Source organism: Chaetodon auriga, chromosome 3 (genome assembly GCF_051107435.1).
Source record: "Chaetodon auriga isolate fChaAug3 chromosome 3, fChaAug3.hap1, whole genome shotgun sequence".
NCBI classification, from domain to species: Eukaryota; Metazoa; Chordata; class Actinopteri; order Chaetodontiformes; family Chaetodontidae; genus Chaetodon; species Chaetodon auriga.
The window spans coordinates 17,732,392-17,743,488 of NC_135076.1; the positions used below are offsets into that span (position 1 = coordinate 17,732,392).

Consider the following 11,097-nt stretch of genomic DNA (forward strand, 5'->3'; position numbering starts at 1 on the left):
CAGCCTCAGCCCCTCTTCAGTGAACAAAATCATCATGAAGTGCCTTCATCATTAAGCTGGAGCACATGTTATTCATTGTGTTACACAGTGAACATTTCCCCTCTCTATCTCATAATGTCTATGTCATAGTTTCCAAACTTTACCTGTGATAACTCCACAGTTAAAAGTGAAGGAGAGTGTTATGAGTCTTTCTGTTAAGAGACACTACAGTCGTTCACTTCAGGAGTTAAAGATGTCGTTTTGTCTACCTGTGACAGGATTTATGTGAGAAAAATTTCCTGTGGTTTGAGAGTTAGAAGAAATTGTTCTTTGTTCTTGTCCTCATCAAAGGGACTCAAAAGGTCAGGGGCGAGCAGACAGAAATGAAGAAGTTGGATTATGGCAGTGTGCTTGATTTTATTTCTCCCAGTCTGAGAAAAAAGACACAAATAAATGACAATTCCCGGATACCACGCTTCTCTTTTCAAGTGTAGATGAGCTTGGGCACCTGGATAGAGTTTAGTATCTGAGCTCTCGTGCTTCCCATATACTGACTCATCCTTTTACATTTTACGAGCTTTATAATGGCTAAAAGTAACTGAATTTGCTCAAGTTGTGCTGCAATTAGGCAGGAAAGAGTCACAGATTGATGGCAGTAATTGATTTTCATTTACATACAGGCTAAACATGACAAACCAGCTCTATTTAGATGGCAACCAGTCAGAGACCAAAGAGAAACACATGACAGTGATGTTGTTGTGGCTCTCTCGGGCAAAATGTTTGGCTAAAACTATATTTTCTTAATGTCAAATTGTTATCTAACAGCTAATTATTAGACTTACGGTAAGAGGATTATCGCTCTACCCTACAGCCAAGAGTCTGCTAAGAGCAGTTAAAAATGTGCTGTGGAAAATCCCTCTGAACACCAGCTTCAGAGAAGTTCATCTTAGTCAAATAAAGGTTTGCTGTTTAAAAAAATGTTTTGCTAATCTTTCCACTTGTTTTCCACTGTGGCCCAATCTTCCAAATGACCTCTGCAGTATGATTTCCTCTCCCCACACTCGCCCTCTCTCGCTGTGTGTCACTGTGTGTGCGTGTGTGGGAGTGCGTATGCCCGCTGTTGTGTGAGCTCAGCGTACTGGAAAGGCCTAATCACCCGTTGTCATAGCAATGAACTTGGGTGCTGTTCACCAATTCATCCCCTTTGTTTGCTGTTTGTTTTAAAGTCCAATCACTTCTCGTGGAATTTGTGGCATCCACTGTCATTTTGCGAAGGTTTAAAAGCTTTGAAAGCTTTTTTTGACCAGCGGTCGAACATTCTCTGTTGTTTTGCCTTCAAAGAATAATGTTAAAACTATATTATCAGTCCAATGTGTAGTTAGCAACACAGCTGGTTTAACATGTAAACCCAGTAATCACCTCCAAATTTCTCACATAAAAACATTTGTATGAAAAAAAAAAAAAGAATTGTGACTGTGCACATTGCTGTGGTTTTCTTTCATAATGACAGCTTGTGAAATTACAGAGGCGCTGTTTTGCAAAAGAAGGAGTCATCTCAAACATTATTTTGCTCCTTGACCTTATGAAATCTGAGTGATGACTGAACCAGAGCTTCCTGTTTTGAAGACTGTCACAAAGATGATGCTGTGAACTTCCCAGTATCCAAGCTGTGATTCACTTTGGGAATTCACATTTTCTCTGTTTTTCCCGTTTAAGGAGGATATGACATAATCCAGATAAGAGCTTTACATGAGGGATGTTTGCAGAAGCAGTCCTCTCATATACAATCGCTGCCCTGGCACCAAGTTTGAAACAACACACTTCAAATGTGTGTAGACATCGGTTCACGTGTACATATAAAAAAACACACTGCAGTGCTGGACCAGGCTACATGGGAGCAAGGTCTCTTGTGCAAATGTGCATGTATGACCAATAAACAATCTTTATTGTGATAGTGATACTGCAAGTTCTTCTTACTACAGTGTAACTTGTGGCCTCGATCAGATGCAAGAACAGATGTAGAAAAATAACCTCATAATTACTGCTGGGAGAGGCACGAATAACATCATCATGACAAAGCTTGATGACATTTTTTGCATACCTCAGCTGCAGGAAATCAAATCTTGTGCAGACAAACAAACAAGCATTTCATATTAGTCAACATGATGAAAGAAAGACATTTGTACATCACATGATTTAATCACAAATGTATTGAACAATTACTCAAAACTTACAGTCAATGCTGTTTTTAAGTTTTGTTGTCTCTGCGTGCAGTTTGAAGATTTTACCACCAGAGGAAGACAAATCACCAGTGATTGCTATTGACAACATTGGCTTGACTTTACTTTAGAGAAAGCAGATAAATGCATTATGGAAAACTTAATCATGTTTGACAGAAAGTGTATGTATAACATTTAGTGTGCAAACTAAGACAAGGAGATGGCAAAGGATGAAGTTTTATCTTACATATTTGCTTCAAAACTTAAATCATCGGAAATAAAATATTTGAAGCAGGATGTAGATGATTGGCATTATTGCAAGAAATGCCTGAAATGACTAATTAATTAATCAGCTAATAGCTGCAGCCCTACAGAAACTGTACAAAATTGTGAACAAACCGTTACATCAGAATAGCTCAGTTTTTGAAGCTTACACAATATTATATACTGTACTCTATTATTATATACTGTATTACTGTATTATATAATATAACATTTTTTATTATCTTACCCAATATTCGGTATCTCGAAATATCTTCAGATTTAGCTTTTTCGCAATATTTTTAATCCAATGTTCTAAGCCTGATTGTCCTAATGTAACACTTGAAGACAATCTTTTATAAGCAACCTCCGGAAAATTACAGTTTATCTTGGTCTTCTGTGCACAAGGCCTGATAACATGCACGCTCAGCCTTTAGCTCATCCATGGTCTTGTTAAGGCGATAAGTGGCATACATGACAGCAAGAATGAGGAACAAGCCTGTGGCAACAAGAAGGATGTGACAAAACATGAGGAACCCCATCCAGACCCTGTCCGAGGGCAGAAACCACACGTACACCCAGCCCTTGTGAGGGTTGTGGTGAACGTAGTCTGGACCCTGCTCAACCACCAATTTATCATAGAAAAAAGGTAACATGAAATAAGTCGATGGGTTCTCAGTAGTGGGAATAAAGTCCTTGTCAGGCAGGCTGGTGATGGGAGTTTGGAGAGTTTGGAGAGGTGTTGATAGGATTGTGGTGTGTAAGACAGATGGTTCTGTAGTTGGAGTGATTGTTGAGGCTTGTTGGGTGGCTCCTTGAGTTTCAGTTGATGTTGCTGTGGGTGGTGTGGTTGTTGTAGCAACAACTGCTGTTTGTCCACTCGCTGAAATGGTGTGGAATGGTTTCGTTGGCTCATGCCAGTCAGTCTGTGTAGGAAAGTAACTTGTGACTCTGGGATTGCAAGAACTGAACTCCTCATCGGGCAGAGAGCCAACGGTGCGAAGCATTTGATACACTGGACTGTGACATAGCACATTATCTCTGTCAAGAATCACATGCTCATTGTGCCTTATCCATTTTGCAATAGCTCTGATACTGCAGGTACAGTCCCAGGGGTTGCCACTCAGAGTAAGAGACCTCAACATTGTATTCGACTTGAAAATATCTCCTGGGAGAGTCTTGAGGTGGTTATTCATCAAATCAAGTGTTGAAACTTGTCCAAGGCCTTGAAAAATGTTTTCTGGCAGGCTCTGCAGCGTATTGTTATTAAGAAGCAGTATGTTGAGTGTGGTTAGTTTGGAGAACAGCTGAGGATGTAGATGAACAAGTTTGTTGGATTTCAGCGAGAGCTTGTGAAGGTTGGGAAGACAGCAGAAGAGGTCTGAAGGCAACTCGTAGAGCCATTCGTTATAATGGAAGTTAAGGGTCTCGAGTCCAGACATGTTAGAAAACAAATTTCCAGGAACAGTGGTGAGGTTAGTGGCATACAGATACAATTCTCTCATGTCAGGCATGTGACCCATTAGCTGGTCTGGTAGAGATAATAGCGGGTTGTTGAAAATGGTAAGCTTTCTCAGCCTGGGCATGTTATAGAAGCTCTTTTCTGGGATTGCCTCAAGTCGGTTGGCGGACAACGTGAGGATCTTCAAGTTCCACAGTGACCAAAACACCTGAGGTGGAAGGCTGGTAATCTGGTTATGGTGTAGTTTCAACTCCTCGAGGTTGACAAGTCCATCAAAGATCCCAGGTTCTAGCTCCTCTAGCTCATTGTTATAGATTAGGAGATGTCTAAGTTTAGTCAATGAGTGAAAAATGGTAGGTGGAAGCTTCTTCATGGAGTTCCTGCCAAGGTTCAGAAACCTGAGGCTGGTCAGTCCATCAAAAACATCTGGAGCAGGATTGCCCAGTTTGTTCCGGCTCAGGTCCAGATCCAGCAACCCAACAAGTCCTTCAAACATATCTGGAGCTAAAGTCTCCAGCTGGTTCTCATCTAAATACAGCTGTTCCAGAGTGATCAGTGGACTGAAAACCAGAGCAGGGAGTGTAGAGAGATCATTGGAAGACAGCTTGACAGACTTGAGCTGTGGAGCAACGTGGAAGGCCCTGGGATGGATGGTGTGTAGATGGCTGTGAGTCAAACTGAAACGCAACAGGAGGTCCTGGTCTGCCAAGCTCTGCTCATTTATGACGTTCATGTTTGTGCCATTAAGTAGCAGCGTGTATGTGTGAGTAGGCAGCTGCCTCGGTATATCTCTGATGGCGAAACCATCGCACTTGACAGCACCTTTAAAATTGCACAGGCAGCTGCTGGGGCAGACCATGTTGCAGTTGAGGTGTGGCAGTGTGAAGAGGACGAGTATCATCCACAAGGTGCCTGCACAGTGAAAATAAAGAGATATTTCAATACTGGATCAGATCTGAAATTACGTAGTATTACCCTATAAAGTACTCTAATTATCTTTCACTGTTTATCCAAAAGGCCAATTTTCCACTCAAATTTCATCACATCATATTTTAATGCAAATCTAGAATTCAGTTCTTGACACACTGTACTTCTCCAACAACAATTATGAATTAAATAAAGCAAAAACATGTAAGATTTTTCAATAACAGTAGAAAGGCTAAACCTAACTTGAGGCAAGAACAAAAACAAGTTAAGTAATCTACCAACCTCTGAAGTGAGAATCCATCTTTGTCTGTTTGATGTTATGATCGTGTTGCTGAGCTCTTTGCTGCTCCTCTCTTAAAATCACCCTGTCTATCAAGTGACCCTGCCCTCAACTTCACCCAAAATTCATCCTTCATGCTGTCCAACCACTAGGCACCACCCCCTATCTCATCAAAATATGACAATATTGGAGTAATACGATGACTTATGTTAGGCTTTGTTCACTGGACCTGTTCCTTGACCTTATTTTACTGGACATCTTAATGTTGGAAATTCTACATTAACATTGGACCTATTGTAATATTAATCCCAGTTTATATTTTTTGTGTTTTTACTAAATGTTACACCATCTTTGCATCTTTTAATTGGCTTTCATGTGCTTTCTTGAGTTTTGCTTTTCTTATACATTTTTGGAGAGTATCTCTCGTCTTGGGCAGTTTTGGAGATTGTAAAGCCTTTGACATATAAAAACTCTTGTTGACATGATGCTGTGTGTTTTACTACTATCATATGATTGACACAGAGGATGCTGGTTCATTTCCTGTGGGCTTATCTTGACAGGGTGGTCTGACCTCACTGTGCTTGTGAAGCAGTTTGTGGACTGAACTGGAACAGATAACACCCACTTCTGTATCAGTCAGTTAGGGCTTTTTGTGTCTGATGCCTGTTGTGAGGCAGAACAGTAGGATAATTATACATACAGTGTTAACTTGGCAGCTGGTAACAACATATAGTTAAGAAATAAAATGATTGATTTGACAGCTTCTTCAGTGTGTCACTTCTGGACCATATGGTGTGTGTGTGTGTGTGTGTGTGTGTGTGTGTGTAAGACAGAGAGAAAAATAAAGTGTATTAGCAGTGTTTATGATTCTTGACCTCTCACTGACAGCCAAAGTTAAACTGAGTACCAGGCAGTGATGGTGTGCTGCTCAATTACTCCAACATTCCTTCAAGTTCACGAAAGAATCCGTGTTAGATGAAACATGTTCCTGCAAAAGTTGTGGGTGCATGATGAATGAGTCAAAATAATCATGTCAGCAATGTGGAAATTCTTGAAGGTCCGTCTGCTTTTCCATGCTAGTTTACGGCTATCTTGTGCTGGCCCGCCATGTCTTTATCATCCCCGGAGTCAGAGTCCTGGTCAGAGCCGTTGTAAATCACCTCAGTACTGTAAATCCTGTCATCAGACTGTTAGCAAATAGGGTCATTAGCTGCAAATAAGGGAGATGCAAAGCGGGCGATTCCAAAAGTTAACAAAAGTTTATTAAATAGTGCAAACAAGGAAAAATGCTATGGGGTGTGGGAATCAGTGTCAGTAGTGTGTGAGGGTGCATGGGTGTGATGTATAGTATGTGGTGCATGTTGTCAGTGCGAAACCAAAAACAATAACTCAAAAATCAATGAACAGCATGGCGTGGTAAAGACCGGCGACAGCGTGGCAGCAGCCCGCTGCTGCTGCTGTGGTTGACGAGCACGAAACCCCCACCCGTGGACTGAGCAGGCAGGGTTAAGTAACCTGGGAACACTGGCCAGGTGTTCCCAGTTACCTAATGTCCTCCTAGCTCCACCCAGCCGAGCACCTGCAAGACAGAGCACACACACAGCATCCTCAAAGGACCAAGGCCCTGGGGCCGTCACAATGGCTAACTGAGCTAACTAGCTAATGATAGCTAGTAGCTACAGCCAAAATAGCTACAGCAAAGAGTATAATGAACAGCAGTTAATGATCACCGTGGTGATATGTTGCCCCCTGTTTGTTTGGATTGACCTTTAACAGGTGACCAATTCTTACACCTTTAAAGGCACAGTGTCTGAATACAGGCTGAGAATTGATTCTTTGACATGCATGTCTAAGTATATGGACCTGCTTTATAATAAACATAATGTGGAAATCTCATTTTCAGCAGTATGCAACCTTTAATTTTGTTGTGGCACTGATTTTTCAGGAAAGCAAATTGCAATTTAAGGTTTTCTCATTGTAGTATTTTTTCTTGTCTCTCTCTTCAAAGTCCTCTGAGAGCTGATACAGAGCCACACAAAGAGCGAGTGTGTGCGGCTGTAAGCTGCTGAACTGATGTACTAAAAGCAGGATATAATAAAGCATAACCTGTATTCAAAACAGTGACTTGTTCTTAAATAAAACCCAGTAATAAGGACATGAAATTGAATTTTAGAAGTGAATCAGTTCGAATCAGTATTTTTTCATGTACATCTTTCTGACTAGTTCAGTATCTTATAACATCATAGCAGATAAAGTGCAAAAACACAGAAAAGCAAGACAGTGAGACAGAAAATAAAATTACTGATATATGCATACATGTAATGAATTACTACAGAGCTGTCAATTATACTATAGAATTGGTTCTTTGTGTCTTTATTTTCAGTGATGAAATTTATAAAAGGAAAATTTGTTTATTCTTGAAGCACTCACTGATCAAGTTGTCATGCCTCCTTACGCAGAAGAACATCTTATAAGTGTACTATAGTATGAATATTTATGAAGGGTTATACCATAATGCCCGTGTTTGTGTATGTGGTTATTTTGGCGTGCGAGTGCATTGCTAATCTCTGAAATCATCACGGCAGAGGACTCACTGGCTCAAAGCAAAAGTCAACACTTTCTGTGATGCTGCTGTCAGTGCAGCTCAGCGTCACATTCAGTCTGGTTTCCCCGAATCCTCCCGTGTTCGTCGTGCTCTGTGTGATTCAGATCTTTTCACAACTACTTTCCCATTATTTAGACTAAGCCTGTGACTCAGCTTTGTCACCCTCCTCCAAAAGATCCAGTCAACAGAACTTCACTGTACAGTCATTCGCCCATCACCACAGGTGTGCACCATGTGCCGCATGCCTTCACTCAGACTCTAATATCCACTGTTTCAAATATTTCATATCTGAAGTAGATACAGAATAAATGTAGGTACGAGGGTTAAGAGGATTGATATGTCGGTCAGTGATGTTTTGTCTCTTTTCTTGATGGAAAAGGTTTTTTTTTCCATTCACTCCTGTAAAAAAAAAAGTCAATTGAGGAACCAAGTAACACAAAAAAAATAGAGACTGACATTATAATTTTATTTTGTAAAATGAACAGCAGTGACAGATGTGATGCTTGTCTACAAAAAAAAGTTGTTGTGCCAAATGCTGCCACAAGAGAGCGACATAAACAAGCAATATGTTAAATAAAATCCCTGCAAAATAAGAGCATGTCTTTGCAGTCAAGTACATTTTGTCATATCTGACCCTCAAGTATTTCCAGTGAGCAGCTGATTATTTACAGATCAAAGATGAAGAGCCACAGTTCAGATTTCTCATGAGAGCACCTCGGTGCAGTGGAAATAAAGTGTTTATTGACGATGATGGTACAACTCTCTATTGCTAGGATAAATACAATGTGATTATATTACTGGTGTTTTGAGTCTTAAGGCTATGTTGGGCTTTGCAGCAAGTTTTCACAGTGGTTCTCCTCCTCTTGCATCCACGTCAGACACAATACTTCCAGAAGCAAGCTGCAGAGGAAAGGAGAAAAGACTTGACTGAGACTTTACATGCAGAATACGGATACTGAAAATGATATAATTAACTAAAAACATTAACCCGTTTGTATGACGCATATTAATCAAGACACTGAATTAACTCACGTTCACCCCGCTTCCTAGTCATGGGTTTGCCTTCTGCCAAATTGGCTGCGATCTCCCTCTCCAGCTCCAGGTCCTCCCTGAGCGCCCGCAGCTACAAGCAGAGATCAGAGTGATTAAACACAGCAAGACATGTAGCTGTCATCTCAGTATTGATACACCATCTATCCAGGAGCTAGTGGAACCGCTACTCATTCAGAGCCTCTTGCCTACGGAGAATTGATCCACATTTTTTGAGAAATTGAAAGAGGATGCCTACATTCGATTTACAACATTGTTCTAAATCATCTTTTCTGCCTAAACCACATTTTCACCAAAGCTGCTTCAAGGTGAATCTGTCCTTACCTCCTCTAATTCAGCTAATTTGTTGGCCAGCTCAACACCTGTAGATAGAAAAACCAGTCATTATCACAGCAAGAATACATTGTGTTATTTATATTAGTCTCACTATTTTATTTTTCTCTCTCACCTAGAGGATCATCCTTTTCAACGGGAACTAAGCTCTTGTGTAGTAACAGTGCTAGAATCTTGCTCTGGGGGTCTATGTCTTCTTTTGGATTAAACACATGATTTCCTGCATACACAAAGCAAATGAAAAGCAACTTTAAGTCACATGCACCCCAATTCATAGTTAGGCATCACCTCTTAACCTGTTGCATTTTGGCCATTAAAACAGCGACAGCACCAGTTTAAAGGATGCAGTAGTTACATGCAGCATCCTCAGCAGCATTTTCATTGTATAAAGACCTAAAACAATACATTTTTTGCTCACTTACCCGGGTTAAATATGCTCCTGCCCTCCACGTTTAGCACTCCCTGCAGCAGTAACAAACCCAGGAGTCCTAAGCAGTAGTTCACAACTGTGACCCGATCCATAGTACTTATTGTATGGTCCCAAACTAATGCTGCACAATTTGAGCCCTTCCTGAAGCAAGGCAAGCAATCCACTGGCTTGAGTCCATCCCATCAATATATTTATCCTTTCAGGAGCTGGGAGGAGGGGCCGTTCAGCCCCCTGCATACTAAATCAATAGCTAGACATTGTGGGTTTCGTCAATAGGCCACCTTTTCACGTGGACCGCGGAGCGTCTGAGTGAAATACGGTGATCTGACGTTGTAGGCGAGGCCAGTAACCCTACATCACTCTGACATGGGCAAATCAAACAGAGAGAGGAAGTTATCAATCAGCCTGTTGGTTATGACAGACCACAATCAGATGTTCTTGGCACTTGCAAGTCTTTTTCTTTTACATTAATTGCTTCTTTAAATAGGTGCATGGGAGTGTGTTGGTCTGGGGAAGTAAATTGATTCAGTCTCTAAGTGCATCGTAGCCGGAGATGAGCTCCTCAATCTTGGCTTCGGGACTGATTTGGAGCTGAAGGAACATCCATCACTGCGGCCAAGCCAACTACCCAACACCTCCTAAGTCACTGTGGTCTATTTTGTGCATCAAGGAAATCACATCTCATACTGTACCTCTGCCAGACGAGCAGCCATAGTGCCTGTGCAGTTTTAGGGAAATGAACTGCTGGCACCTACTGAGTTTGGCTGCTGAGAGTCTCGTAAAAGGGCCACATTGCATCCCGTCAGACTTGACTTAGGAGCCTGTTGACGTCTACTGTCTCACGTCCAGGAACCTTTCATCACTTTCATCACTTTAGTCATTCAGCTTTTTGAATGCATAGCAGCTTAAGGACTTGATGAAGAATAAAACTACCAATGTGGAATAACCTGAAAAAGTTCAGGGAGAGCCTGTTGAGGGGATTGAATCACCAATTTCTAGTTTTAGTCCTATAAAACATGTGTTGATGAGGCACCTGAAACAATTCTGTCACAAATACAGCCAAACTAGACATAATTAGCCATGGAAACAAATAACAAGGGAGGTACTTGCTTATTGTTCGTATCAACAATGCAGCGAGGCCTTACTTTTTCTCTTAGTGATACAGCAATGCAGTTCAAAGCTTGCAAACAATTGAACCATTTCTATTAATGTACAACACGTGTGTGATGTGTTAGCGAAAGGCACGCAGTCATCAATCCTGTTCTGCTGCCAACCAGTCCACTGCATCACTAATGCACGAGGTCAGGGCCATGTTGACATAATATGTCACCGGAGAATAAGCAATAAGACTCATTCAGTAATAAGTGTGGACACGGGCCATAGATGTCTATCAGTGTTGTTATTGACTGGCCGGTAAATGGACCACTAATACCAGGTCATTGTAACTGATGGATGCATTAAGTAAAATTACGCGGAAACAGGCCGCAGGTGTGGCAGACACTTGCAAGTTAAAATTCTGAACACTAGAGGGAGCAATACATTAACATACTG

At 41.2% G+C, this 11,097-nt stretch overlaps 2 protein-coding genes across 2 annotated transcripts; both read right to left on the reverse strand.

Moving 5' to 3' along the window:
* Window positions 1-2,161: 2,161 nt before the first annotated feature.
* LOC143318370 (uncharacterized) lies at window positions 2,162-5,205 on the reverse strand. Its single transcript, XM_076726621.1, has 2 exons — window positions 5,131-5,205; window positions 2,162-4,833 (listed from the first exon to the last, which is right to left on the reverse strand). Exons 1-2 carry the CDS (start codon window positions 5,147-5,149, stop codon window positions 2,837-2,839), a joined length of 2,016 nt encoding a protein of 671 aa, XP_076582736.1. The 5' UTR covers window positions 5,150-5,205; the 3' UTR covers window positions 2,162-2,836.
* A 2,975-nt stretch (window positions 5,206-8,180) lies between these two features.
* On the reverse strand, window positions 8,181-9,705 carry uts2d (urotensin 2 domain containing). The gene is made up of 5 exons (XM_076726623.1): window positions 9,539-9,705; window positions 9,232-9,336; window positions 9,108-9,145; window positions 8,766-8,856; window positions 8,181-8,633 (listed from the first exon to the last, which is right to left on the reverse strand). The coding sequence occupies exons 1-5, from the start codon at window positions 9,636-9,638 to the stop codon at window positions 8,608-8,610; spliced, it is 360 nt and encodes a 119-aa protein (XP_076582738.1). The 5' UTR covers window positions 9,639-9,705; the 3' UTR covers window positions 8,181-8,607.
* Window positions 9,706-11,097: the final 1,392 nt, after the last annotated feature.

Excerpts from the sequence above, each read along its gene's own strand:
- uts2d (XM_076726623.1), bottom strand. The coding sequence starts at position 9,638 with ATGGATCGGGTCACAGTTGTGAACTACTGCTTAGGACTCCTGGGTTTG. Across the intron at positions 9,146-9,231 it reads TGAAAAGGATGATCCTCTAG|GTGTTGAGCTGGCCAACAAA; the intron begins GTGAGAGAGAAA and ends TTCTATCTACAG. Across the intron at positions 8,857-9,107 it reads AATTAGCTGAATTAGAGGAG|CTGCGGGCGCTCAGGGAGGA; the intron begins GTAAGGACAGAT and ends CTCTGCTTGTAG.